Source organism: Lagenorhynchus albirostris, chromosome 1 (genome assembly GCF_949774975.1).
Source record: "Lagenorhynchus albirostris chromosome 1, mLagAlb1.1, whole genome shotgun sequence".
NCBI lineage: Eukaryota > Metazoa > Chordata > Mammalia > Artiodactyla > Delphinidae > Lagenorhynchus > Lagenorhynchus albirostris.
Window position 1 is genome coordinate 117,749,924 of NC_083095.1, and position 24,033 is coordinate 117,773,956.

General features: G+C 44.5%; 1 protein-coding gene across 1 annotated transcript in view; it reads right to left on the reverse strand.

Moving 5' to 3' along the window:
* Positions 1–24,033, reverse strand: part of MYO1E (myosin IE) — a 204,914-nt gene that overhangs the window by 33,463 nt on the left and 147,418 nt on the right. The window contains exons 15-20 of the mRNA XM_060151140.1: positions 23,322–23,407; positions 21,054–21,135; positions 15,494–15,600; positions 10,191–10,289; positions 4,368–4,512; positions 31–145 (exon numbers count right to left, since the gene is read on the reverse strand). Of these exons, the coding sequence (XP_060007123.1) occupies positions 31–145; positions 4,368–4,512; positions 10,191–10,289; positions 15,494–15,600; positions 21,054–21,135; positions 23,322–23,407 (634 nt within the window). The remainder of the gene's footprint in view (positions 1–30; positions 146–4,367; positions 4,513–10,190; positions 10,290–15,493; positions 15,601–21,053; positions 21,136–23,321; positions 23,408–24,033) is intronic.

The following is a 24,033-nucleotide window of genomic DNA, read 5'->3' on the forward strand; positions in this document are numbered from 1 at the left end:
TAAATTCATGAAACAAAATGACTACAGTACCTTCTTCTCTCATTTGGACATATTTCTTCCGGGCCACAAATTTCCTCCATGATTTCTGTATCACTCGAGCATACCCATCGTACTTTCGCTCTCTCATTTCTTCTAGAAGAAAGAGCTGTGAATATAGAGAAGACCGATGTGAGCCAATTCACAGGACCTGAACATCACTTTTTTGGGTATTTCAGGGACACTCCGTTTGGCCGAGGACATAATGGGGAGCAACTTCTCAGACTCATAAACAAAGGTGAAAAAATGTGTTTACGATCACTATAGCTTTTATATATAGTCTTTTAATATAATATATATTATAATACTATAATATATTCTCTTAACAAAAAACATAGTGGAAAATAGCTGGATCTGAGTGTATTCACTTGGACCTTAATGACGGTGTCTGCCCTGCCTTGTTCATAACCCCTGTGAGAATCAAATGAGTGATTCGGCACTTGTCTACTTATTTCCCACCTCGATCCAAAGAGGATATTAAGTGGCTTGATCAAATGAGCTCGTGGAGGCAGTTGTCTAGTGCTACCTATAGCCTCTTACTAGAATTTTCCAGCTTTTGCAAGAGCAGAGGCTGTGCTGCAGTGGAAAGAGGGCTGCCCTCCTCTTGGGTCCACGGAAGTATAGACTTCCTGCCTCATAGAAATCTCCAAGGAGTCACTGGGGCAGGGATAATAACTAGTGACTGGAGCTGGACTTAAGATGTGTTAGCTAGGACTGAGATTCACCGAGAGGGGCTGGAGACTGTTTCAATGAAGGGCTCATATCAGACACTGGCAGGTGTTGAGACTCAGGCCACCTTAACGATGAATACTGATTTCTGCACCCCCCTCAACAAAGCTCTGGAATAATGAAGATGACAGCAAGCAGCTGTAATGAACCGAGTGCCCACTACAAGTCAGGAATCATTCTAGATGCTTTACGCACATTCTTTCATTCAACCACTCAACAACTACATGAAACACATATTTGTGTTATCTCCATTTTACAGATGAGAACATTGGAACTAAGATTGGGTGGGGCTGGAAAGGGAACCAAGGTCTTTGGACGTACGTACAAGTCTTTCTCTGTAAATCTGCATCTCATCAACTCGTAAAATGGTGGGAAACGCTCATTCACCTAGAAAGTGGTTTACATGACTCTCTAGGAACAAAAATACAACGGACCAATAAAAACCCAAAGTAATGATGATGAATGTCATTGTTAAAATGTTCCAGAAACAAGCAAGTGAACTTGGTCTGAAGGCAGCTGGGCTTGATTTGTTGTCTCGTTTGTCTGGGTCTGTACCCTGGAGCCACATCGATCTCCCCCTGACACTCAGCTTCTCCTTCTCACATCCCCAGCTGTGTCAAAACCACATCTCAAACTCCAAATACCAAGAGAGGGGCACTTCATTCCACAGCCATCAGTGCCATATACAATATGCACAAGGAACATAGTTCCAAAACAAAAGACTTTTAACAACTGGACAGAATGTTTAAAATCTGAGCCCCGCGGTCGTAAAATCTGAGCCCCTCTGTCGGTCGCCTGGAAGATTATCTGTTGGTGTTTCTTATCTTGTGTGTTGGGTTGCTGGGTAAGTCTTGTTTTCTTCTTCTTTCCCAGAACTATTTTGGGAGTGTCATAGAAAATAAACTTGTGACTCAGAAAGGACGAAGACGCAACCAGTTCCCAGCTTCCTATAGACTAGTTCAAAGATTATCTGGTTTTTAGGTTCTTTCCGAAAGCCATACGGGTTAGAAATCAGGGAGGTTCAAGAAGAAAAAGAGAGAGAGGGAGAGACAGAGAGGAAAAAAAAAAAGCAAAAATCATGGACACATGTAACAAATAAACTAAACCAAACCAAACCAAACCCTCTGGTGCCTGATGTCTAATGTGGGTTCTTAAAAGCAAATGGGTTACTTTGTAAATTCAGCACATTTACTATAAAAATCAAGGCGAGATCACAGGGTAGATTTTTTTTTTTTTTTTTTGCGGTACGTGGGCCTCTCACTGTTGTGGCCTCCCCCATCGCGGAGCACAGGCTCCGGACGCGCAGGCTCATTGGCCATGGCTCACGGGCCCAGCCGCTCCGCGGCATGTGGGATCTTCCCGGACCGGGGAACGAACCCGTGCCCCCTGCATCGGCAGGCAGACTCTCAACCACTGCGCCACCAGGGAAGCCCCACAGGGTAGATTTTTAAAAACCATTTTTCTTTTTTTGGCCTCACCATGTGGCAGGCAGGATCTCAGTTCCCCAACTAGGGATCGAACCCGTGCCCCCTGCAGTGGAAGTGTGGAGTCTTCACCATTGGACCGCCAGGGAAGTCCCTAAAAACCAATTTTTGTAAAAGTATTTGCAATGTCAGGGCTAGATGTGGATGGATGAGTGATGGCGGTGGGGAGAGAGTAGTGATGATGGGATTTGTGTGCGTGTGTAAAAAGATGGGGGAGAGGACAGGCAAGCGATGGTAAAAAGCAATTGGGAGGAAGACACGGAGAAGAAAAACCAAAAATAAATCTTGATTTCTGAAGTAAAATCTCAAAGCTCAACTGAATCAGAAAAAAAAGTGTGAAAAATATTGAGGCTGTTTTTGTGAAAATTTAGCAAGTCAAAAAAGTAAAAGTGGGTATAAAACAACAGAAGAGTTCTCCATTGTACCAGTAAATCACTCCATCCTGTTTTAGAAAGAACAGGAACTGTTCTGTGGGTTGCTTAATGGTGTATGACACAACATTTTCATTTTATAATTGGAAATGAAATTACTGTGAAGCTACAAATAACTCAGAGTGGAAAATGCTACCACAAACTTTTCATAAATGGGTTCTATCGATGTGTGCCACTTATGTATTTAACAACCTTTCCGGTTCATAAAGCCATTCAGTTACAACCATTAGCATTTTTGATCTAGGGCTGATCCTGTGAGGCAGGCAGAACATCAGACATGGGGCCCGTTATAAACGAGAAAACTCGCTGCGAGACCAGAATTTGCCTAGAGTCAAGTGTTTCCATGATGACCAACGCTGCAAGTTCTCATGGTATTTCCCCTTGATATGGTGACTAATTTCGCCAAATTCACCAAAGACTCCTGAAATGGAGTCTTGTGATTATTACAGGAACCTCAAGAAATGGTGATGCCCAGCCTCGGTTAGTTCCAGCAGTTTATCCAACTTAAAAAGGAGTATCTGGGCTTCCCTGGTGGCGCAGCGGTTGAGAGTCTGCCTGCCGATGCAGGGGACACGGGTTCGTGCCCCGGTCCGAGAAGATCCCACATGCCGCGGAGCGGCTGGGCCCGTGAGCCATGGCCACTGAGCCAGCGTGACCGGAGCCTGTGCTCTGCAACGGGAGAGGCCGCAGCAGTGAGAGGCCCGCGTACCGAAAAGCATCTTGATTAGTTGCTAATAAAACTCTTAAAAAAAAAGGAGTATCTTTGGGACTTCCCTGGTGGTCCACTGGTGAGGACTCCATGCTTCCACCGCAGGGGGCACGGGTTTCACCCCTGGTCGGGGAACTAATAACCCGCATGCCACCCAATGCAGCCCAAAAAAAAAAAAGTGTCTTCATTCCACAGCCCCAGAGCTATGGGGCAGAAGAACTGAGGGGCTGGGTTGGGTTCCTGTTCAAACTGAGAACTTCCTGTGGACGGACATTCATCAGGCTCAGAGTGACCACACCCTCATCAGGAAGATTAAGAAGTTCCACTAAATTAATCTGTGGAGGTCTGGTAAGTTTGCAAATTGTTCAACTTGTATGTTTGAATTCCTTACTGGTAAATATCCCTGTCCTTTAAGCCCAGAGATTTCTCCTTCTGCCTATTGGTCCCCTGAAAGTCCTTTCCAGGCTTCCTCATGGTCTTCAAAATACAGTTCTGGGAATTGTCCCTCCCAGGCTCTTCCCCCTTTAAGGAGGAAGCCTGGGCCTGTGTGACACAACCTGCTTGGTGTCACCCAGGTGAGGACGTAGGTTCACCCAAGCCTCCTTTGTGGGCAAAGAAGGACCTATTAGCTTAGGCACTACTGGACGCTAAAAATAACTACTGGGCTCTTCCTATGAGCCGCTTTCCTCATGAGGCTCTGACTGCACAGAAGCACACAAAACACTCCCTGACCTTAAGGCGATGACGTCTAGAGTGGGAGAGAGACTTTAAGTAAGAAAAGAAAACAGCTTTGTATCCATGCTGAGGGCTCTGGGGTGTGGAGAGTGGCCTATGCTTAGACTGGGAGCAGTGGAAAGCCTTCTCTGAAGAGCCCACATTTAAGGCATGAACAGCAGGATGAGGAAAAGAAGCCAGCCACGCCATGGGGAGGGGGCCGACAGGGGCTGCGGGGAGAGGGGTGGCCCTGAGGAAACTCACAGACTCGGGGGCTTTGACGAACACTTTGCTCTTCCCGAGCTGGAACTGGTCACTGTCCATGTTGACGGACTGCAGCAAGTGGAGGACACCTTGTTTCTCGTCCCCTCTCCACGAAGGCCAGGTGGCTTTTGTCAGAATGGCATACCTGTAAGGACAATGAGGGAGAGGAAGATCAGGCTCAGCCTGGACCACCCCCAAAGGCACTCGGTGCTGCTAGGGTCCTGGCCATCCCCTCACCTCCCTTCCAGGGCTCAGGGATGGACCTCGACAACGGCAAAAATCCACTGGGTCCGGATTGCCCATTTCAGAGCTGCCTCCTAACTCCTTCCTTATCTGACCATTTCCACGCCAAGGCCCTGGAGAAAATCTGCTTTTCCTTTCTACCACTGTCTAAAAATAGCATTCCTGAAGGTCACCACTGACACTTTTCCAGCAAAATCAAACGGTCTTTTCTCGATACCAATTTCCCCTGATTTCTCAGGAGTACTTAACAGTCAATGTGAAGATTATGATTACGATGGATCAACTTTCATCTTTGGAGTTCTCCGCATCTTGAGTCAGGAGGCCCTGGTGACCTAGTCCTTGGCTATTCTCCAATCTCGTCTCCCTACTGTCCTCTGGCTCACCACGTTCCTGGGAGGACGGCCTCTTCTTCATGCACATTCAACACTTTCCCTCCTCAGAGCCTTCACCCATGCTGCTCCCTCTACCAGGTGTGCTGTTCTCCAAACTCCTCAGGTGGCCGGCTCCCACTCGGGGGTGCTCCCCTTCAGTGACACTTCAAGAGAGGCCTTTGGGGTAGATCCAGGCGAAAATTGTCCCCCTGCTATTCCCTCTCATAGAAAATAATATTTTTCCTTAAGAGCAGGTATCATAATTCATAATGATAGTCATGTTTGCACCTATTTGGTTCATTCATGCCACCCCCATGGGGACAAGAGCTCCGTAAATGGGTGCTCACCCTGCACATCGGGCACCTCACACCATGCCAGGAACACGGCAGTAAGAACGAACATGAAGGGCTCCAACGCTATAGGGTGCGTTCTGCATCAGATGCTCTTCTTGGGGCGTTAGATCCTTGATCTCATTCTATTCCTACAGCAACCTCATCCAGTTGGTCTTTCCATTTTGCAAAGCAGGAAACACAGGCAACTAGAGACCCACTCAAGGCTACTTAGCTAGTAGGTGTCATAGCTGGGATTTGAACCCCAAGCTGTTTCTTTCATGACGGCACTACATACAAGGCATGGATTGGTATACAGGGAAATATTCCCTTTAAAGATGATACAGTCTACTACCCATGTCTATGTTAGAAACATCATAATTATGTAAGAAGCTAATCTAATAGAGGAGACAGAAGCACATTACAAAATGTCAAATACAGAAGGTACCAAAGACTTGAGGTGGAAGGAAGGGAAAGAAGGATGGAGGGAGGGAGGGAGGAAGAAGGGGAAATCAGAGGAGAGTGTGGGTGAGAAATTGGAGGGCGTGGCCTATGGGCAGGCACATCTAGAACACAGGCAATGAATGGGCCCCAGGCCTCTGAAGAAGCCAGCGGTCCTCCTTTGTTTCCAGAAGCTACTAAGAGCTCCTAGACTGATTTATGGCATCCAAGGGAGAAGGGAGGCGTGACAAGAAGAGTGGCTCTGCCTTCAGGGTCCAGGGCTCCCTAAGAGGACAGAGTCAGTGCTCATCACACCCTTAGGTCTAGCTGGCTGGGACTAAGGTGATTCTAGGGACCCTCTCTGGTCCTCCGAAGTATCCACATCTTGCCTGATAATACAAATTTCCTGGAGAAGCAAATCCTCTTATTCACTAATTAGCGATAAAAAGCTTAAAAATGAAAATGCCCGGCTGAAGCCACACATTAGCAGGAATACATTTCACATGTGGCATAATGAAGTCAGTTATACAAATTGAGTCACATAAAAATGACTGATCGCAGGGTTGCCACTGGGGGGGATGTGGTGAAGAGGTAGGAATGTACTGGCAATATAAATGGATGAGGGAGAAAGTTCATGCAGGGTATGGGTGAGAAAGAAAAGACCAGACTCCCAAGGTGACAAGTTTCTAAGAGTACGAGTTTGCCTGGCTTGATCTAATCAAATCAAAATTATAAACCAAAAGTATTCTTATTGTGCAACCTCAAATAGGTAGCTCTTTGCAATTCACATTTTCCCCCCTATTAAAATAATGCTGTATTCCTCAGTTGTTTTTTTGGGTTTTTTTCTTTTTTCTTTTTTTAATAGTAAGGAACTTGTTTTGAAGAGACTTTTTCTTCTTCCTTTTCCTGACAAGGCCGCTGAGAGTTTGGGTCTGGGTAAGACATGGGAATTGCCTGGCATTTCCAGAGCCTTTGACAATGGACCACTTGTGGTGGTCCCCTTGGTTTTCAGGAAGCTTGATGGTATCCTCCTTACTTCCTTTTGTACTTCACTGGAGAGACCAGGGCATAATTCTAGTACAATGTTCTCCCACTAGGTAAGTACACCCAGTTCACTCGTCTTTCTCCAGGATATACTGGTGGGAATGGGTTGCACGAGGCAATGGTGCACTGCCTAATAGGTTGCCTGTGATAATTCTGGAGAGATGAGGATAATAGCTTATACTCCCTTCATCAAGTATTTTCAGTTTAAGACCAAAATTTCATCTCAAGACCTTTGCACTGGCTGTTCTCTCTGCCTAGAACTCCCTTTCCTGCCCCTAGCCTGGAAGGCTCCTTGTAAGCCTTCTTACAGATGACCAATCCAATGGTTCCTTCTCAGACAAAACGCAGCCCAGCAGACCTCTAGCTGCCGGCACTTGGATTTAAGGATGTTTCTGACCCCCAAGGACACTAAAATCCTGGCAGCCAGCAGGACACTCGCTACACTCCATACCTGAGATAATAAAGGTATAAGATGTTTTAATTACTCACAGGGGATCACAGGATGAGACAGTGACTGGTAGATTCTGGACAAATCCTGTTACATCCCCAGACTCATACACCTTATGGAAAACAGCACTGTCTCTGGAAAAATATTCCTTGCCCATTGACAGATATATGGCCTTGTAGCCATTTTTGAGTGGGAGGCTAAACGTGTACTTTTTATCGAGAAACAAATTTTCCTTCCAAACTTCATTTTTATTATCCTCCCACAGTACTCTCAAATCAAAAGAAATAAGACAACATCAAAAGAGCCTCCTTTTTATAAGACAGGGCTGCCTGTTTGTCTCTTCTGAAGGGAAAAGCCCACAGCAGGAGAGCTAAGAAGGGAGGCATCCAAGGACAAAATCATTTCAGTGAAAGTCTCTCAACACAAAGGGCATAACAGATATGCAATAAGTGCTTACTCTGTGTAAGACACAGAAGAAAGTACCACCCGTGGAGCCATGCAGCTAGCCTGGCACTTGAGAGAGGTCCATATATTATAACCAGGTCATTTCACAGCTCATTTAAGGAGCTGCAGCAAACAAGTAACACAGCCCGCTCAGGGCACCCTGACATTCCTGCCGGGAGAGGAAAGCGTGGACTTCCCGCTCCCCCCAGTGCAGTAGAGCTCACAGTAATGCTTAAGGAAGTCAGGTTTGTCGGTTTGTTTTTCAATAATATGGAAGGAAGGAGGTCTTTCAGAACTGGTTTCTCGAAAACAAACAAAACAAGGTCAGATCAAAAAAAAGTCTGATGAGTTTTCAATAGTAATGCCAATTAGAGAGAATCTGCAAATAACGCATAGTTTTTAAGTACAGAAAAAATACTGAAGGAGGATAAAACTATAAACATTTTGGACTTGTTGAGGGCAGGCCTTTCTAAATTAGGGCAAGATGGAGGAAATACTTTTCTTTCACTATTTTCTGAATTTAAGTTTTTTCCCTCTTAATTAAAAAGGGGTATTTTCAAAGAAACGTAGTTTTACAAAAATTTTAATGATTATCTAAGCCATGGTTCTCAACTAGCTTTGCCCCCCGGGGGACATTAGGCAATGTCTGGATACAGTTTTGGGTGTCACAACTCGGGGAAGATGGGGATGGGGGTGGGATAGGGGGTTGGCACTACTGGCATCTAGCAGGTAGAGGCCAAGGAGGTTGCTAAACATCCTGCAGGGTACAGGACGGCTGTCACGATGAGGACTCATCCGGCCCAAAATATCAATAGCTGAGGTTGAGAAATCCTGTTCTAAACTAGTGTCACCCATCTGCTTAAAGAAGAGCAGAGTCTTCGATAATTAACATTTCAGCTGTTTGTCGGCAAATGGATGCGAGCGTTCCAAATTTACTTTCTCACTTTCCTGAAGACATCTTTTCCTATTGCTCTGCTTACACTAGAGGTGTAGTGGGCCCTTTAATTCAGAGAGCTGTGTCAGTGAATTTTATTCCTAGTCTGATCAGCCTCCAAAATTATCAGCAATCTTGAATGTGTGGGGACAGAATCAATGAAGCTTTATTGTATGGAGTGACCCACGCTTTTGCTAAGCCTCTTCTGACCTTCCACACATGATGACCCACACTGATGAGCAGCAGGTCAGTCATCCCAATCGCATGGCGGAAAAAACAACATCCCCAAAGGGAAAGCTACTTTATTAGAAGTACTGGATTTCAAAGACAGCAATTAAGCTCTTCTCCATCCTACAGCCTCTTTGTTACATACAATTTGAATTAAATAAAAATTTCTTACATCCTGCTCCTGTATCATATACCAGGAAGACATAAGTATTTTCTGATTAAAATACTAAATATGGCTTCCTTCTTTCATAAAGGAAATTAAATAGATGTAGAAAATCAGTGGAACTTCACTAATTTAGCATCATTAGAGAAGTTCGAATCCTAATATTTTAAGGACATTAAATTTTATCTTTTAAAAGCAATGCAAAATAAGAACAATTTAATACAGATCCCGCCAAATGCACTTTAATGGAAATATAAAAATCAGTTTAACTTTATATTTGGACTGTACAAAAAATCTGAGGTTAAATACTTTAAGCTTGTAAATATTTTCCTAAAATTGTCTTCATACTATTAATTTGCTCAGTCAACTTAAATCTCAGTCCGTCCCCACGTCACAATTACCATGAACTTCTGAACTGATCTGTCACTCTAAACAGACAGAATACTTGTGGCTACTGATTTACTTACAATAAATAATGCTAAAAAGAACTGTGTTATAACTTAACACTAAAAAGACAAATAATTTAAAAATGACCAAAGGGGATGTAAAATGGTACAGCCACTCTGTAAAACAATCTAGCAGTCCGTCAAAAAGGTTAAGCATAGTTACCATTTGACCCAGCAATTCCATTTTTAGTTATGTGCCGAAGAGAAATAAAAACAAATGTCCACATAAAAACATGTACGTGAACACTGGTAGCAGCATTATTCGTCATTCAAAACAGCCAAAATGTGATGTCCATCAGCTGATGGATGAATTAAGAAGAATGTGGCATATTGGAACATCGGCGCAAGGGAAAATTATTTGGCAATGAGGAGGACTGAAGTGCAGGTACATGCTACAGGATGATCCTTGAAAACATTATGTGAAGTAAAAGAAGCCAGAAACAATCATATTACATGATTCTATTTATAAGTCATGCTCAGAATAGGCAGAGAAGGAAGGGTCTGCTTAGGGCCAGGGGTGAGGGCCGAAGAGGGGGCTGATGACTCGGGAAGGGAGATTTTTCTTCTTGAAAATGTTCTGAAATTAATTGTGGTGATGGATACACAACTCTGTAAATATATTAAAAGCCAATGAATTGTATACTTTAAATGGGTGAATTGTATGCTATGTGAATTATAGCTCAATAAACTTGTTTAAAACAAAAAAAGAGTCCAGAGTCACCCGTTCATTACCTCTGTAGGAATTTCTGGAAGACGCGCCGATAGGCATAGCCAGCTCTCCTCACTCGAATGTTCTCTTTTAGGCCCAGATACTCTACTTGATGCTTTACCCTGTAAAGGAGAGAATGGAGCCAGGACATTACTGGATAATCTTTTCACTCTGTTCTCCCACCCACCGTTCCCCCCAAACTCCCAATTCCACACTGCAGGGAAGCATATTAAAAAAAGATTATAATTTATAGTGTTCAGAGTCTAAGCTGGCCCTCAGGGTGTGTAATATTAATACGTATCTGGTTAACTGAAAGGGTAGAAATCTGATTCAAGAAAATAATTTTCCTTTCTCCCATCCTCCAAATCCCAAACTCACCACCAGCCTTTTCTCTACTAAGGAAAATATACATGAGGTTGCCAGTTAGAGATATCTGCTCATTTTAAGTATTTTTCACAAATACTGGCTTCACCCCAAGCTTTGAGGCAGGGAATGCATCACCCATTGATTCCTTTCCCGTGAACCACATGGAAAACAACGTGCCTCATGTGAAAACATTGTTTCATTCATTATAACTTCCATCACTAGGAAACCTTCTCATACAAATTTTTGTCAACAAGACAACTAGTTCAACATATTCTGTTATGTTTAAAATGTCATGCTTGGGACCTCCCTCGTGGTGCAGTGGTTAAGAATCCGCCCGCCAGTGCAGGGGACACAGGTTCGAGCCCTGGTCCGGGAGGATCCCACATGCTGCAGAGCAACTAAGTCCGTGTGCCACAACTACTGAAGCCCTCACGCCTAGAGACCATGCTCCGCAACAAGAGAAGCCACCACAGTGAGAGGCCCATGCACCGCAACGAAGAGTAGCCCCCACTCACCGCAACTAGAGAAAGCCTGTGCACAGCAACGAAGACCCAACGCGGCCAAAAATAAACAAAGAAATAAATAAATGTCCTGCTTTTTGTATATTCTTGGAGTGCTGTCAACTCCTCAGTAAACATCAACCAGGCTGGAAATGCCCGCTGTTCCCCTGGGTATACCATCTCCTTCCCTCAGAAGGAGCCCTCTTTCAAGACTGTCCTCAGAAGGTCATGGCCTGAGAACTCTACTAGGACAGTTATTTAGAATCCAGGGCAGGCAACTTTGCCAAAGCCAAACAAAGACACATTTTCAACAGGAAAAGAAAAATAAACTACACACCATAAACTTGTGGAATGAGTAACCCTGTCCACCAAGAACTTCAATTGACCCTGTGATCCCTGACAACGAAGCACACTGCCCTTTCATGGACCCCGACATTCCACACTCACGGATGAAGTGAGACCATCTGTCACACAGTAAACCTGAACCGAGATGAGGGGGCAGATCCCAGGAAGCCATCCTACTAGAAATACAAATCAACACTTGACCAAGGAATACCTTAGACTTCGTAAAACCAGTTTACATGAGTGTATATTAGGAAGTTCTTCACTGCAATTCAAATAAGGGGTGTAATTAAAAAAAAAAAAAAAAGGAAAACACCCTGGGGGAAATTCTATGAAAATTTACTGAATAAAATGTAGCACTTTCTTCATTTCTCCAGCTTCTGATACTCCAGTGAATCAGTTTGGATTTTATGAGAAGGTAGCATCAGGGCTGAGGAACTTCCAACCAGTAGCTACTGTAAGATTTCCACATTAGAGCGACAATCAACAGAGCTGGATACGTGGAGCAGGGGAGAGTGTGCCAGGGAGGTTTTGCATTTGGAGGGCAAGCGAGATGTTTTCACTCACAATTATGTTTGCTGGGATGGGAAGCTGGAGAGAGTTTGAAGTAGGGGGAAGGGAAGCGGGAAAAAGCTTGAAGTAGGGGGAAGGGTGGGCTAAAGCACCCCTTAGCAATACCTCTGCTTCCTAGACTCTCGTAATTTATTATTATTTTTTAAAATAAATTTATTTATTTATTTTTGGCTGCACTGGGTCTTCATTGCTGCATGCGGGCTTTCTCTAGTTGCAGCGAGCGGGGGCTACTCTTCATTGTGGTGCACGGGCTTCTCATTGCGGTGGCTTCTCTTGTTGTGGAGCATGGGCTCTAGGCGTGCAGGCTCAGTAGTTGTGGCACATGGGCTTAGTTGCTCCGCGGCATGTGGGATCTTCCCGGACCAGGGCTCGAACCCGTGTCCCCTCCATTAGCAGGCGGATTCTTAACCACTGTGCCACCAGGGAAACCCTCGTAATTTATTTCTGACGTTGCCTGTGACACCACCCTTCCACTCTGTGTGTAAAACGAAAAAGAGTCCAGAGTCACCATGCACGAGATGTGAGTGTGGCGTGTGAGGGAGTGAGTGTAGCAGTGACGTAGAGACAGCCGGAGGCAGGATGACAGACGGGGGGAACAGATGTGGGAGAGTTCATTCTGTCAGACTGAAGGAGTCCCACTCTGGATTGACCCTCTAATTTAAAGAGGAAGGAACTGAGGACTCAGGAGATTAAGCGTTTCACTCAAACTAGTTAGTGATAGGCCAGCATCAGGATACAGTTCTTCCAAATCCTAGTCTAGCCCTTTGCTCTAGATCAGCTGTTCTCCAACTATGGGGCCCAGACCATCATCACCAGCATCACTTGGAGGCCCAGAAACCGACTCAGGAACTCTGGGAATGGGACCCAGCGATAAGCCTTCCAGGGGATACTCTGACATTCAAGTTTGAGAACTAGTGTTGTAAGGTAAGAAGCCCCACACATTTTCTATCTGTTATCCTCTTGATATCAAAAGAGAAAGTGAGTGACACAGTTCAAAAAAACAGAGGGCAATTTAAGCACATCCAGGGGAATGACCACGAAGGGGAAGTGTCGGATTCCACATCCAGCTCCTTCAGAGGGAATGGCTGGAGGAGCTGAGTGATGAGCCTGCCGAAGAGAAGATCCCAGGGAAACACGGTGACTGCCTTGAACTAGGAGAAAAGCGGTCACACGGGAAAGTCCCAAGAATGATTCTTATGGCCGATTAGAGATGACAGTAAAACCGATTTAGAGAAGGACTGGAGAGCTTGCTAATGGCAAGAGGCATCCCAGTGTGAACTGGTGACTTAGGAGTGGGCTTCTTATCAGAGCCTGAACATCATCAATGGATAATATTGTAAGAGGAATCTCAGACTCCCTTAAATGGAAACATTTGAGCAATTCAATAGACAAGATGCCTTAGAAACACACATCTACTGATGAGACTAGTCAGAATATTGTGGAATGACCAAATGGAAGGCTGCTGCATCCCAACAGCACCTTAACATGAGAACAAAAGACGCAGGCTGCACCATAAAGTGTGAAGATGCAAAGAAGGACGTGCAGACAGCAAACGCTTGAGCTTGGGCATTTTCCTTCCTGTTTGTCTTTTCCTCCCCGTAAAGGATCAAGCATTGTCTGCCTGCCGTGGGTGAGAAAGGATCTTGCTGGTAGAATGGGAAATGGACCCATCCATGTCTCTCAGAAGAGGTAATGGGCAGTTAGGAATTTTTCTTTAAAATCAATTTATTTATTTATCTAGTCATTTATTTTTGGCTGTGTTGGGTCTTCATTGCTGCACGCGGGTTTTCTCTAGTTGCAGCGAGTGGGGACTACTCTTTGCTGCGGTGCGCGGGCTTCTCTTGTTGCTGAGCACGGCTCTAGGCACACTGGCTTCAGTAGCTGTGGCACGTGGGCTCATTAGCTGTGTCTTGTGGGCTCTAGAGCACAGGCTCAGTAGTTGTGGTGCACGGGCTTAGTTGCTTCACAACTTCATGGACTAGGATCTTCATGGACCAGGTCTCGAACCCGTGTCACCTGCATTGGCAGGTGGATTCTTAACCACTGCGCCACCAGGGAAGCCCACAGGAGCTAGGAATTTTAATCTTCGTCTTCCCGTTGGAGTTTAACCCTGACTGAGTCACCTGATACCGAGAAGAGTCTATCTTTTTTTCCAAGAGAGAAAAGAAAAAAGATCGTAATTCCAGTATGTTCGCATCCATGTCATCTGGTGACAGTGGCAGGACTTCTCTCTCTAGTCCAAGTCACCCACAGGGTCTCTCTCCAGCCCTGCTTCCCATATTCCTATGGACAGTAGGAATTTCCCCAGCTGGATACAGAAAGTATATTCTCCAGTCATCACCCTAACATTTTCCTCCTCAACAGCCCCACTGCATCCTGCAGAGGCCACAGTGCTAAATGCCAGGTATAGGAGGAACAGGGATTGCTCAGAAGTCAGGGAGGAGAGGGCTCACTGCATGCTTCCATGCTGCACATCTCCCTTTGGCTGGTTCCCTCCTAGAGACTCACGCTGCTCATCAACACTGTCCTCGGGGGAGTACAGAGCCCACAGCCCCTGTGCTCAAACGAGCAACTAAATGACAGATTGTTTTTTTTTAATAAATTTATTTTATTTATTTTTGGCTGTGTTGGGTCTTCACTGCTGAGCGAGGGCTTTCTCTAGCTGTGGCGAGCGGGGGCTACTCTTCGTTGCGGTGCGTGGGCTTCTCACTGCGGTGGCTTCTCTTGTTGTGGAGCGTGGGCTCTAGAGCACAGACTTCAGTAGCTGTGGCACACATGCTTATTTGCTCCACGGCATGTGGGATCTTCCCGGGCCAGGGCTCGAACCCATGTCCCCTGCATTGGCAGGCGGATTCTTAACCACTGTACCACCAGGGAAGCCCCGACAGATTGTTTTTTGTTTTTTGATTTTTTTGCGGTACGCGGGCCTCTCACTGTTGTGGCCTCTCCCATTGTGGAGCACAAGCTCCAGACGCGCAGGCTCAGCGGTCATGGCTCACGGGCCCAGCCGCTCCGTGGCATGTGGGATCTTTCTGGACCGGGGCACGAACCCGTGTCCCCTGCACCAGCAGGTGGACTCTCAACCACTGCGCCACCAGGGAAGCCCCCGACAGATTGTTTTTAACCAGCTCTTTGGAACTTCACTTCAACCCTGAGCTAAGCATTCCAGGCCACATCCTGCGTGTGCTGATGAGCTGAGTCCATTAAAAATGTCTACACAGAGCCTCAAACTAATTTGAAAACCATCCTGACTCTGCTGTATTAAGGTTTGCTTTCTTTTTTCCATCTGTCCCCAGACTAGCCAAGATCAACATAAATCGCTAATTCTGAACTGAAGGGCACTGCTAACATTTCAGGAAAAAACAAGGAGGGGAAAAATATATCTACATAGGCTTCTTCCTGAAAAAGTTAAGACACAGAACACATTGGAAGGCAATTGAAACTGCTCCTGCCTCGGGCATAGGAGGGCCCAGCTTGAGCAGAGGGGAAAACGGGGTGGGACCATGCAGGTTGGCCTTGACCTCCTGTCTATGTCTTCACCGTACCTGCTTTCCTCCCAGTCCTTGGGCTTCTTGGTTTCATTGGGTTTGATGCAGCGAATGTAGTGAGGTGTACATTTCATCAGGGTGCTCACAAGGTCATTGGCTTGTTTCTAGAAAGGAAGAGTAACACCATTTAGAAACATGGAACTTGCCCTAAAGCAGACCAACTTTCAAAGGAGACCTGTGTGCAAATGTACAGCTAGAAATTCATCCTCATGACAGTTTGTTCATTAGGCTTAACTCGGGCCTACTACACTTTCTTAAAGCTCTACTGACTGTTATGGTGATTTGAACACTCTCAAGTGGGTTTGAAATTAGATTTTTGAAAACAATGAGGTATTTTTAGTATAGTTAATAAAATAAGACAAAAAAACCCCACCCCCAAACTCAGTAAATCCTCCCATATAATTCTTTTTAGGAGAAACAGGGAAGCATGCCAACTGTTAACAAATTTAGTTAATTTTATATTGACTGACGGCCTTTGCAAATACATTTTTCTCATAAACTCTGAGGGGGAGGGAGGTGCACAAATGTATTTGCAAGGATAGATCATCAAAATCCCCTGTACTCTTTTCAGGCAATCTAACCAATGAAGAATCACCTTATTAAAATGATGGAAGTTCACAATTAAAAAGTGGGAGATACATAAAAATCTCAGAATTCATAAATCTTTTATAGGCCATTTCATTCACCTTCTTCTTCAGCATGTCCTTTTCCAAACCTGCTGACTCACAGCCCTTTCAGTGTGGCAGGAAACGTACTCTTTCACGAACTAAAATAGTCAATGTAAAATCAGCTCTTACTACCTGGGCATCGGGTACCCACGATGGAACTGGGTTCAAGAAGAAAAAGCCACATAAATAAAGCTGAAATTGCTTAGGAGATATTTCAAATCATGAGTACCACAAATGTTGTTTGAAGAAACAGGAGCAGAGCCCACATCAGCACTCCCAGTACCACACCGCTGAGCATACCCTATGGATCCAATAATGGGGCACACATGCAACCTCTCATTCTAAGCAAATCAGCACGAAGAGAGAAAACTTCTTTTATTTCCTCTAAAAGAAAATAGAGGAAAGGGATCTCCAAAGCCAGAAAACCATTACAAAGTCAGCAGAAGGGATCTGCCTGCAGTAGTCAACCCTCTCTCAATTAGGACTTTTCTGTTTTCATGGGTTTGGGAAATCTGAAACCCTTGAGAAAAACTCTTGGGTATATTCAAAGCCAAAGTTCTCTGTTTAGATGTGCAGAATATGGCATTCCTTGCAATGCTTGGAATTCAGGGCAAAGCTGCCGAGGTTGTATGATCAAAGCAAAGCTCTACGATAAAAATGTAAATTGACTCTCATCTTCCTTGTTGATGAGAGAGAGATTGTACTTGAGAACAAATTTAATGATCTTTGCAACACGTAAGATGAAGCTGGGGAGGGACTGGTTATAATAAAGCTTTATTTTTTAAGTTCCCAAACTCTTAATTTTTATTTTTTAATTTTTACATATAATTTAGCAGACTCTTTAGTCCTAAGCATTTAGGAGCATACCTTTTCAACTTAGCATAAGAAAACACAGGGGGCAAGTTCGACTTAAGTTTATATGACACTTGACATACTTCTTTCTATTGAGCTATTCAATAGATCAAGATAGTAACGGCTAACGAGTACTGAATATGCTTCATGGGCTAGACACATGGATTTTCTTATTTATGCCTCAGAATTTTAAGAAGTAGCTTCTTACAATTATCATTCCCATTTTTTAGATGAGAAAACGGGGCCTTAAACAAATAAAGTATTACTCAAGATGATATAACTAGTAAGCAGAAGTAAGGCTAGAACCCAAGTCTGTGAGCTACCAAGTTTTTTTCTTAACCACAATGCCATCCTCCTCCTTAAGGAAGATATGGGATAATTTAGTGTGATAACAAAAGGAATTAACTGGGTGAGTTAGGATTAGAGAGAAGCCTTTAGGTTTTGGAATAATCATTTTGAGCAAACAGGAATATATCTCAAAATTATCCTGTATTTAGCTATGGGTCAACTTTAAATGCCCCCTGAAGTGGTTGGGAAGCAGCAGGTTGGATTTACTCTGGCTCCAGACAAGAAGAGGCCATGAGTTAGAACAGAAAGCTACCAAAGGCACTTGCCCTGCAAGGGCAGAGGCTTGCCTACAGAGGCTTGTCTACTTGCCTACAGTAGCAGGCATTAAAATATGCAGACAGGGGCTTCCCTGGTGGCGCAGTGGTTGAGAGTCCGCCTGCCGATGCAGGGGACACGGGCTCGTGCCCCGGTCCGGGAAGATCCCGTGTGCCACGGAGCGGCTGGGCCCGTGAGCCATGGCCGCTGAGCCTGTGCGTCCGGAGCCTGTGCTCCGCAACGGGAGAGGCCACAACAGTGAGAGGCCCGTGTACTGCAAAAAACAAAACAAAAGTGCAGACAGGACAGTGAGAAAGGCTTAGGGTGACAGCTCCCCATTCTACCCTCCACATAGATTGTTAGCAAGCCTGAATTGGGATCCTGGCTCTGCTCTTTGCGAGCTATGTTGCAAATCACTAAATTTCTTTGGGCCCCAGTTTCCCCATCTGTAAACTAAGTAGGTTGAACTAGAAGATCTCTAATTTAATCTGAAGGCTGGAATAGATGTTAAATGTCTACGAGTCCAGTGACCTCACGGCACTCGCGTCTCTCATCATATCTGTTCCCTTAGAGGCCCAGTCTCACTTAGATAAAGCCGTAGCCCAGTCCACTCTGCCAGCTCTGAGCTCCATTCCCTCAATCGTTGGCTCTAATTTCAAAACCGGTCCCTTTTAGCCACAACAATGTAGAATTTAGGAAAGCCTCAAAAATGACATGTTATTAAGGAAAGAATACTCTTATTTAAAAACAAAGATAGTGGGAGTTCTCACCAAGCAAATATTCTATTAATTAAATCCTACAGAACAGTTTTAAATTTTAAGGAATTAGAATACAATAAGATTCCCAACACTAAAACTACCTTGAACATAAATTTAATTTTTCTTCCACGGAACTCAGGATCCCTTTAAACGTTTAACCTCAGGGATATCATTAAGATGATACTTAGTTACTATATATAAAATAACCAACAAGGTCCTACTGTATAGCACAGGAAACTATACTCAGTATCTTGTAATAACCTATAACGGAAAAGAACTTAAAAAAGAATACATACATATATATGTATAACTGAATCATTTTGTTGGACACCTGAAACACATTGTAAGTCAACCATACTTCAATAAAAATTAAAAAAGAAAAAGATGATACTTAGCATCTGCAAAACATTGTAGACATGAAAGGTGTAAGAGATTGGGCCACGGCTATACATCTCTAAGAGGTGACTCGGGAGACATAAAACAGGGAGAATCTCATTCCTACATGGAGGCAGAGTGTCAGACAGGCAGAGGTCACACAGCTCACCAAGAGGATACCACTGGTGAGAATATGCACAGTACGGTCTCCCTAGATGAGCTGGCTGACTTCAGGCTGACCTCCCCAGACCATAGCAATCCTGAACATTTTGAGTACACCCGGAAGGTGGCTATTTTGAGCCTAATACTAGACAAGAATATGAAGGGGTCAAGTCTTCCAAGGAGGAGAAAAATGCTCCTAACACCACCCTGCTTTTTATAGGGAATAAGTTGGACTGAGAATCCAGACCACTTGAACGTGAGTCACTGCAGCCTTGAGGATCTGGGCCCCTTGGATCTGAATGTGACAGTCTTGTGACTAGATTTTCCAGCCTGGAGCTAATCCTGATCCAGGACCTAGAAGTTAAAGCTTGAGTCAGAGCTCCGTGCAGACGTCAATTATCTGGGGCCTCGTGAGAACCGCATCTCCTCCCTGCCCCAGTGAACTCAATCCAGACACTGTCCCAGGACTACTGTAGGTCTCCAGTTCCTTGAACATGACTGTCCTGAATCCCAGAGGACTCTACCCTCCAACTCAAAACCCTACCCTCTAGTGTGCGCCTGACTTCCTGCACAAAACCTGAAGCTCCTCCGGATGGAAGCGTCTCGTGGCTGTGATGTTCCCTTTATTTCACGCAGGGCTTATGCCCTCAGAGGCTGGGAAGACAGGCTTCCATATGTGCAACACTCGGAGAAGAAAACGCTCGTGAACAAAACAGGCAGCAGCAACCGTGGTGTTCACGGGGCTGGGGTTATCGGAGGGCACTGTGAGAAGGACATGTAGGATCTGGACACACAGAGCCACACAGGGGGATGGACAGTCAGAACAAGCACAGCAAGTGTCCATTGAGAATTAAGCAGAGATGAAGAAGCATGGCAGAGAGGGAGGGGACAGATGGAGTAGTATGGAACAGGAAAGCATACACGGTTTGGGCTTATTATGTTTCAGGCAGTGTGTGCCTTAGATGGACGATGGAAATTAATCACCACAGTACCCCCCTGAGATAGGTACTGAAATCTCTAAGGCAAAAGAGGCACTGAGAGTTTAGGTAACTTGCTGGCGATCACACGGTGAGGGATTTGAACACAGGTGACGAGCCCCAGAGCCCTACCTACTCTTAATCACTCAATGATTCCATTGATTATAAAGACAGGGTGGCATTTAATTGGTACGATTCTTTAAAAAACTGTATTTAATATACACACTGCTCTATATAAAATAGATAATCAACAAGGACCTACTGTATAGCACAGGGAACTCTACTCAGTACTCTGTAATAACCTACATGGGAAAAGAAACTGAAAAAGAACGGATATGTGTATATGTATAACTGAATCACTTTGCTGTACACCTGAAACGAACTCAACATTGTAAATCAACTATAATATAAAATAAAAATTAAAAAAATATAATAAAAATATAAAATAAGAAACTGTTTTTAACTGGTATAATTAAATAAGAAAACGTTTAGTGACTGTTTTTCAAAAAATGACATGATGGAGTGTGTTTGACAGAACCTCTAAATTCAGAGAGTAATCAGGGACAACCGATTTCACCACACAGCGCCTCCGATAATTCAATGCACTCTCCATGAGAGGCTCTCAAGAAACACTAAGAATTCCTCTGACTTTGAGACACTGTGAAGCCCAGATGCCTGTAATTCACAGACAGGAGGGCCCACAAGACCCAGTGCGGAAGGTGCATGAATTCCCCATATAAGACCCAGTAGAATTTCAGGTTCGTAAAGTTCCATAATTGGCAAGTTCTGGGGTCTGGTCTGGAAAAGCATCATCAAAATCCAAAATGTGGCTCTTGATCATAAAATCTCTCTGACAGTTTAATGTGAATTCTCCTAGATTCAGTATAAAGCCACTTCCTCTTAGAAAGTAACTGATTATCATCTGCTGACTATTAAGCTATGAGGTACTTAATATCCATTTGGGGTTTCAGTACAGCCAAGTCCAATTCACCTGCGTCCTGGAACCCTTTCTCAAGCAGCAACGTTACTTCTGGCCATCTTCTGTAACGAATCTGTTACATCTCCCTGACCGCATCCCGGCCCAGGGGTGTAGTTCCTGACGCCTAGAAAACCCTACCTCTTAACAGGGATCCATCAGTTTCCCTATTAAAATAGAACAAACCTTTATTTTGCTTCCAGCAGTAGTTGGGCGTCCTTTCTTGTCAGCCTGCAGATTTTCCGGAAATAAAGACTTTATAAAAGGCCTGGAAAAGGAGAAAGAGAATGGATTAGCAATCAGTAAGTACCTTGGGGGCTGGAAAGCCTGCTTCCATAGAGAATGGAGAGAGTCGTCCAGAAGCACAGATACAGAATTCTTGGATACAGAATGGCCATCTGACTCAAGCCATCAAGCTGTGACCCGGGAGGAAAAAAGCAGTGGACACGAGAAACGTAGAGAGAGAATTCTAAGATGGAAGCATCTTGGAGTCTAGACCTGAAAACTAAAATTTTAAACTCTGCCTTTCAGATTTCCCCACCCACTAGAACTGAGATACACCTTGGCAACAGGACACAACAGAGGGGGGTCAGTGTGGGTTTTCTGAGTTAAGTAAGATAGACCAGAATGCAGGGATTTCTATGAATTGTCCAGATCCAATGCAGATTCTGCTTTGCTCCAAAGCAGGGTTTCTCAGTCTTGGTGCTACTGATATTTGGGATTGGATAATTCTGTGCTGGGGCCTGGGGCTGCTTTACACACTCCAGGATGTTTCACAACATCAGTGGCCTCTGCCCACAAGATGTCAATAGGGCACTGTATCAACCCTCCCTTCCCTCAAGCAAAAAACCTAGACAAAACGTGTTTTGAGTATGAGCAATTTTAAGTGCAGCTAATCCACTAATGCTTTGCCTGCTGAATATGTAACTTCATTAGTAGTTGTAACTGAGCTACATCTGTTGACAGGCCTGCCTCAAAAGGCACAGGGCAGGGACAATGTCTTAGTTACCTTAGTGTCCCTGGTGTCTGGAACAGAGCCTAGTACACAGTAGGTGCTCAATAAATATTTGCGGAATGAATGAATATTTGCGGAATGAATGAATGATGTGATCCATGTAAATTAGGAATCTGCCACTCAAAGGAAATTCCCCCTAAAAGACTTATTGGGCATCACGGATTTTCTAGGAAGTCTCCACAGCATTCTACTTTCATAACCTCACCAGACACAATTATAGATTTTTTACAGCACATGTGTTTACCAAACAACAGACCATGTCTACATGACAGGAGTTTTACATGGAAGTATCAATAGCTCTTGAATTTTGCAGTAATTTTAATAATTAAAAAGAAAAAACCTCTGAAAGCATGCCCGCACCTGATTTTCATAAACTCCAAAAGCCACGACTTGTGGCTTACCTGACTTTTTAAGAGCAAATAGATTTTACGTTTTGAGAGAAGAATCTCCGAAGTGAGGGGTGTGAGTGCCACGAAAGTGCAGGCCTGGGGAGATGAGGGCCAGGGAGGAGTGCAGGCTGGAGGGAGGGGAAGAGGGTTAAACGAGCAGAACTTCGAACCACGGACCAAAAAGGAAACTCAGTTTTGCTTTCATTGAAGTCAGGCCTTTTCTAGAAAATTATCAGGCTTGCAGCTGTTGATCAAAGAAGTTAACCTTGATATTATGATAGTTGAAGTAACAGAGACTAAAATGGCAACTATTACTTGGAGACAGCTCTAAAACTTGTAAAATCTGGAAGACTGTGCAATATTGTACTTGCCAGGCATGGACAGGCCTGATCATGTAAATGACATCTCACATCATTACCCAGGACCATGGGGTAACCTTTGCACGGAAGAGGCAAGGAAAGGACATGGCAAAGCTGGCCCTGGGAGCTCCAGCAGCTTGCAAGGCGGATGCCCCCACTGCTCTACGCTTTTAGCTTAGTCAGGGTCTTGGGAGTTAAAATGGATCTCTGAGTGCCCCTCCCTGAGTTCTTGAGCCATTTCCCAAGGGCTTCAGCAATTCAGGTTAACTTCGGTTTAGCTAAGCTATTAGCATTTTCAAAAACAGAGGGAGAATTCTTGGGATGATGTCCCGAGGGCAAAGTGTCACAGAGCCAGACTGTCTCACTCTTAGACTGTCAGGCACAGCCATCCCAACCCAACTCCAGAATGGGCACTTCTCCCTGATAAAACCATTGAAAATGATGAAACTGGGGGCCCTGAAGGGCATGCAGATAGCACTTAGCATGTGGGGTGGGAAGTGTCAGGGGTACAAGGAGAGACTAAGACCGGGGGGGAAAAAGCTGTTTTGAGAAGCTGAATTGTCAAATGATAACCCAGACCCAACAGCACAAGGAAACACAACGCCGACCATTCGAACGCCACACGTTTGTTCTAATATTGAAAATCTGATCAAAACCTATATCCCGTGTCGGATAAGGCAAACCCACTTACAGCTCACTGCTCTGCATAAGCTCGATCAGATCCATAAACAGCACATCACGGTTCCGCTCACAAAAGCCGTCCATGTCATAGGATACCTGGCCAAGAATGGAAAGATATCGAATTTTACCCTTTAAGTATTTCATTGAACAAAACATCCAAGCTGGCATGGCTGTCCTCCAGAGAGTGTGTGTATTTCCAGATATAACAATTGGGCTTTCATCCCGATCTGTCACATTAAGGCTGTGCATGTTTTAACTTGTTAGATGACTTCAGCTGGCGATGGCCTGGAGATGCTGACGGATGGTCTCTGGCCGCTTACACGATCCAAATGATACGTGACCAGGACCCCAGCTCTCATGGTTACATAGCCCTTCTTCGATGGATCTATAGGAGTATGTAAATAATACACTTAATTCTTTCTCTAAGTTTTAGGTAAGATGGAGTAATATAAAACTCTCTATGCTCACTAACGCACTGCAGTGGGCCATGTCATCTGAGGCTTTTCGATTTCTCCTACAAATGGTGTCAGAGTTAGATCAGTTTAGTTGAAGTCTCATGCTCAAGGACCCTCCTTAGTTAATAAGAGACTTATTGGGATGAAGGGTGAGACTAATGAATTTCCACAGTACTAGGAAGTCCCCAGATATCATGACATCAATTTACTTATCTGTGTATCACCAGTACACACACAAAGCTTGGTACCCAGTAGCACCCAGTAATC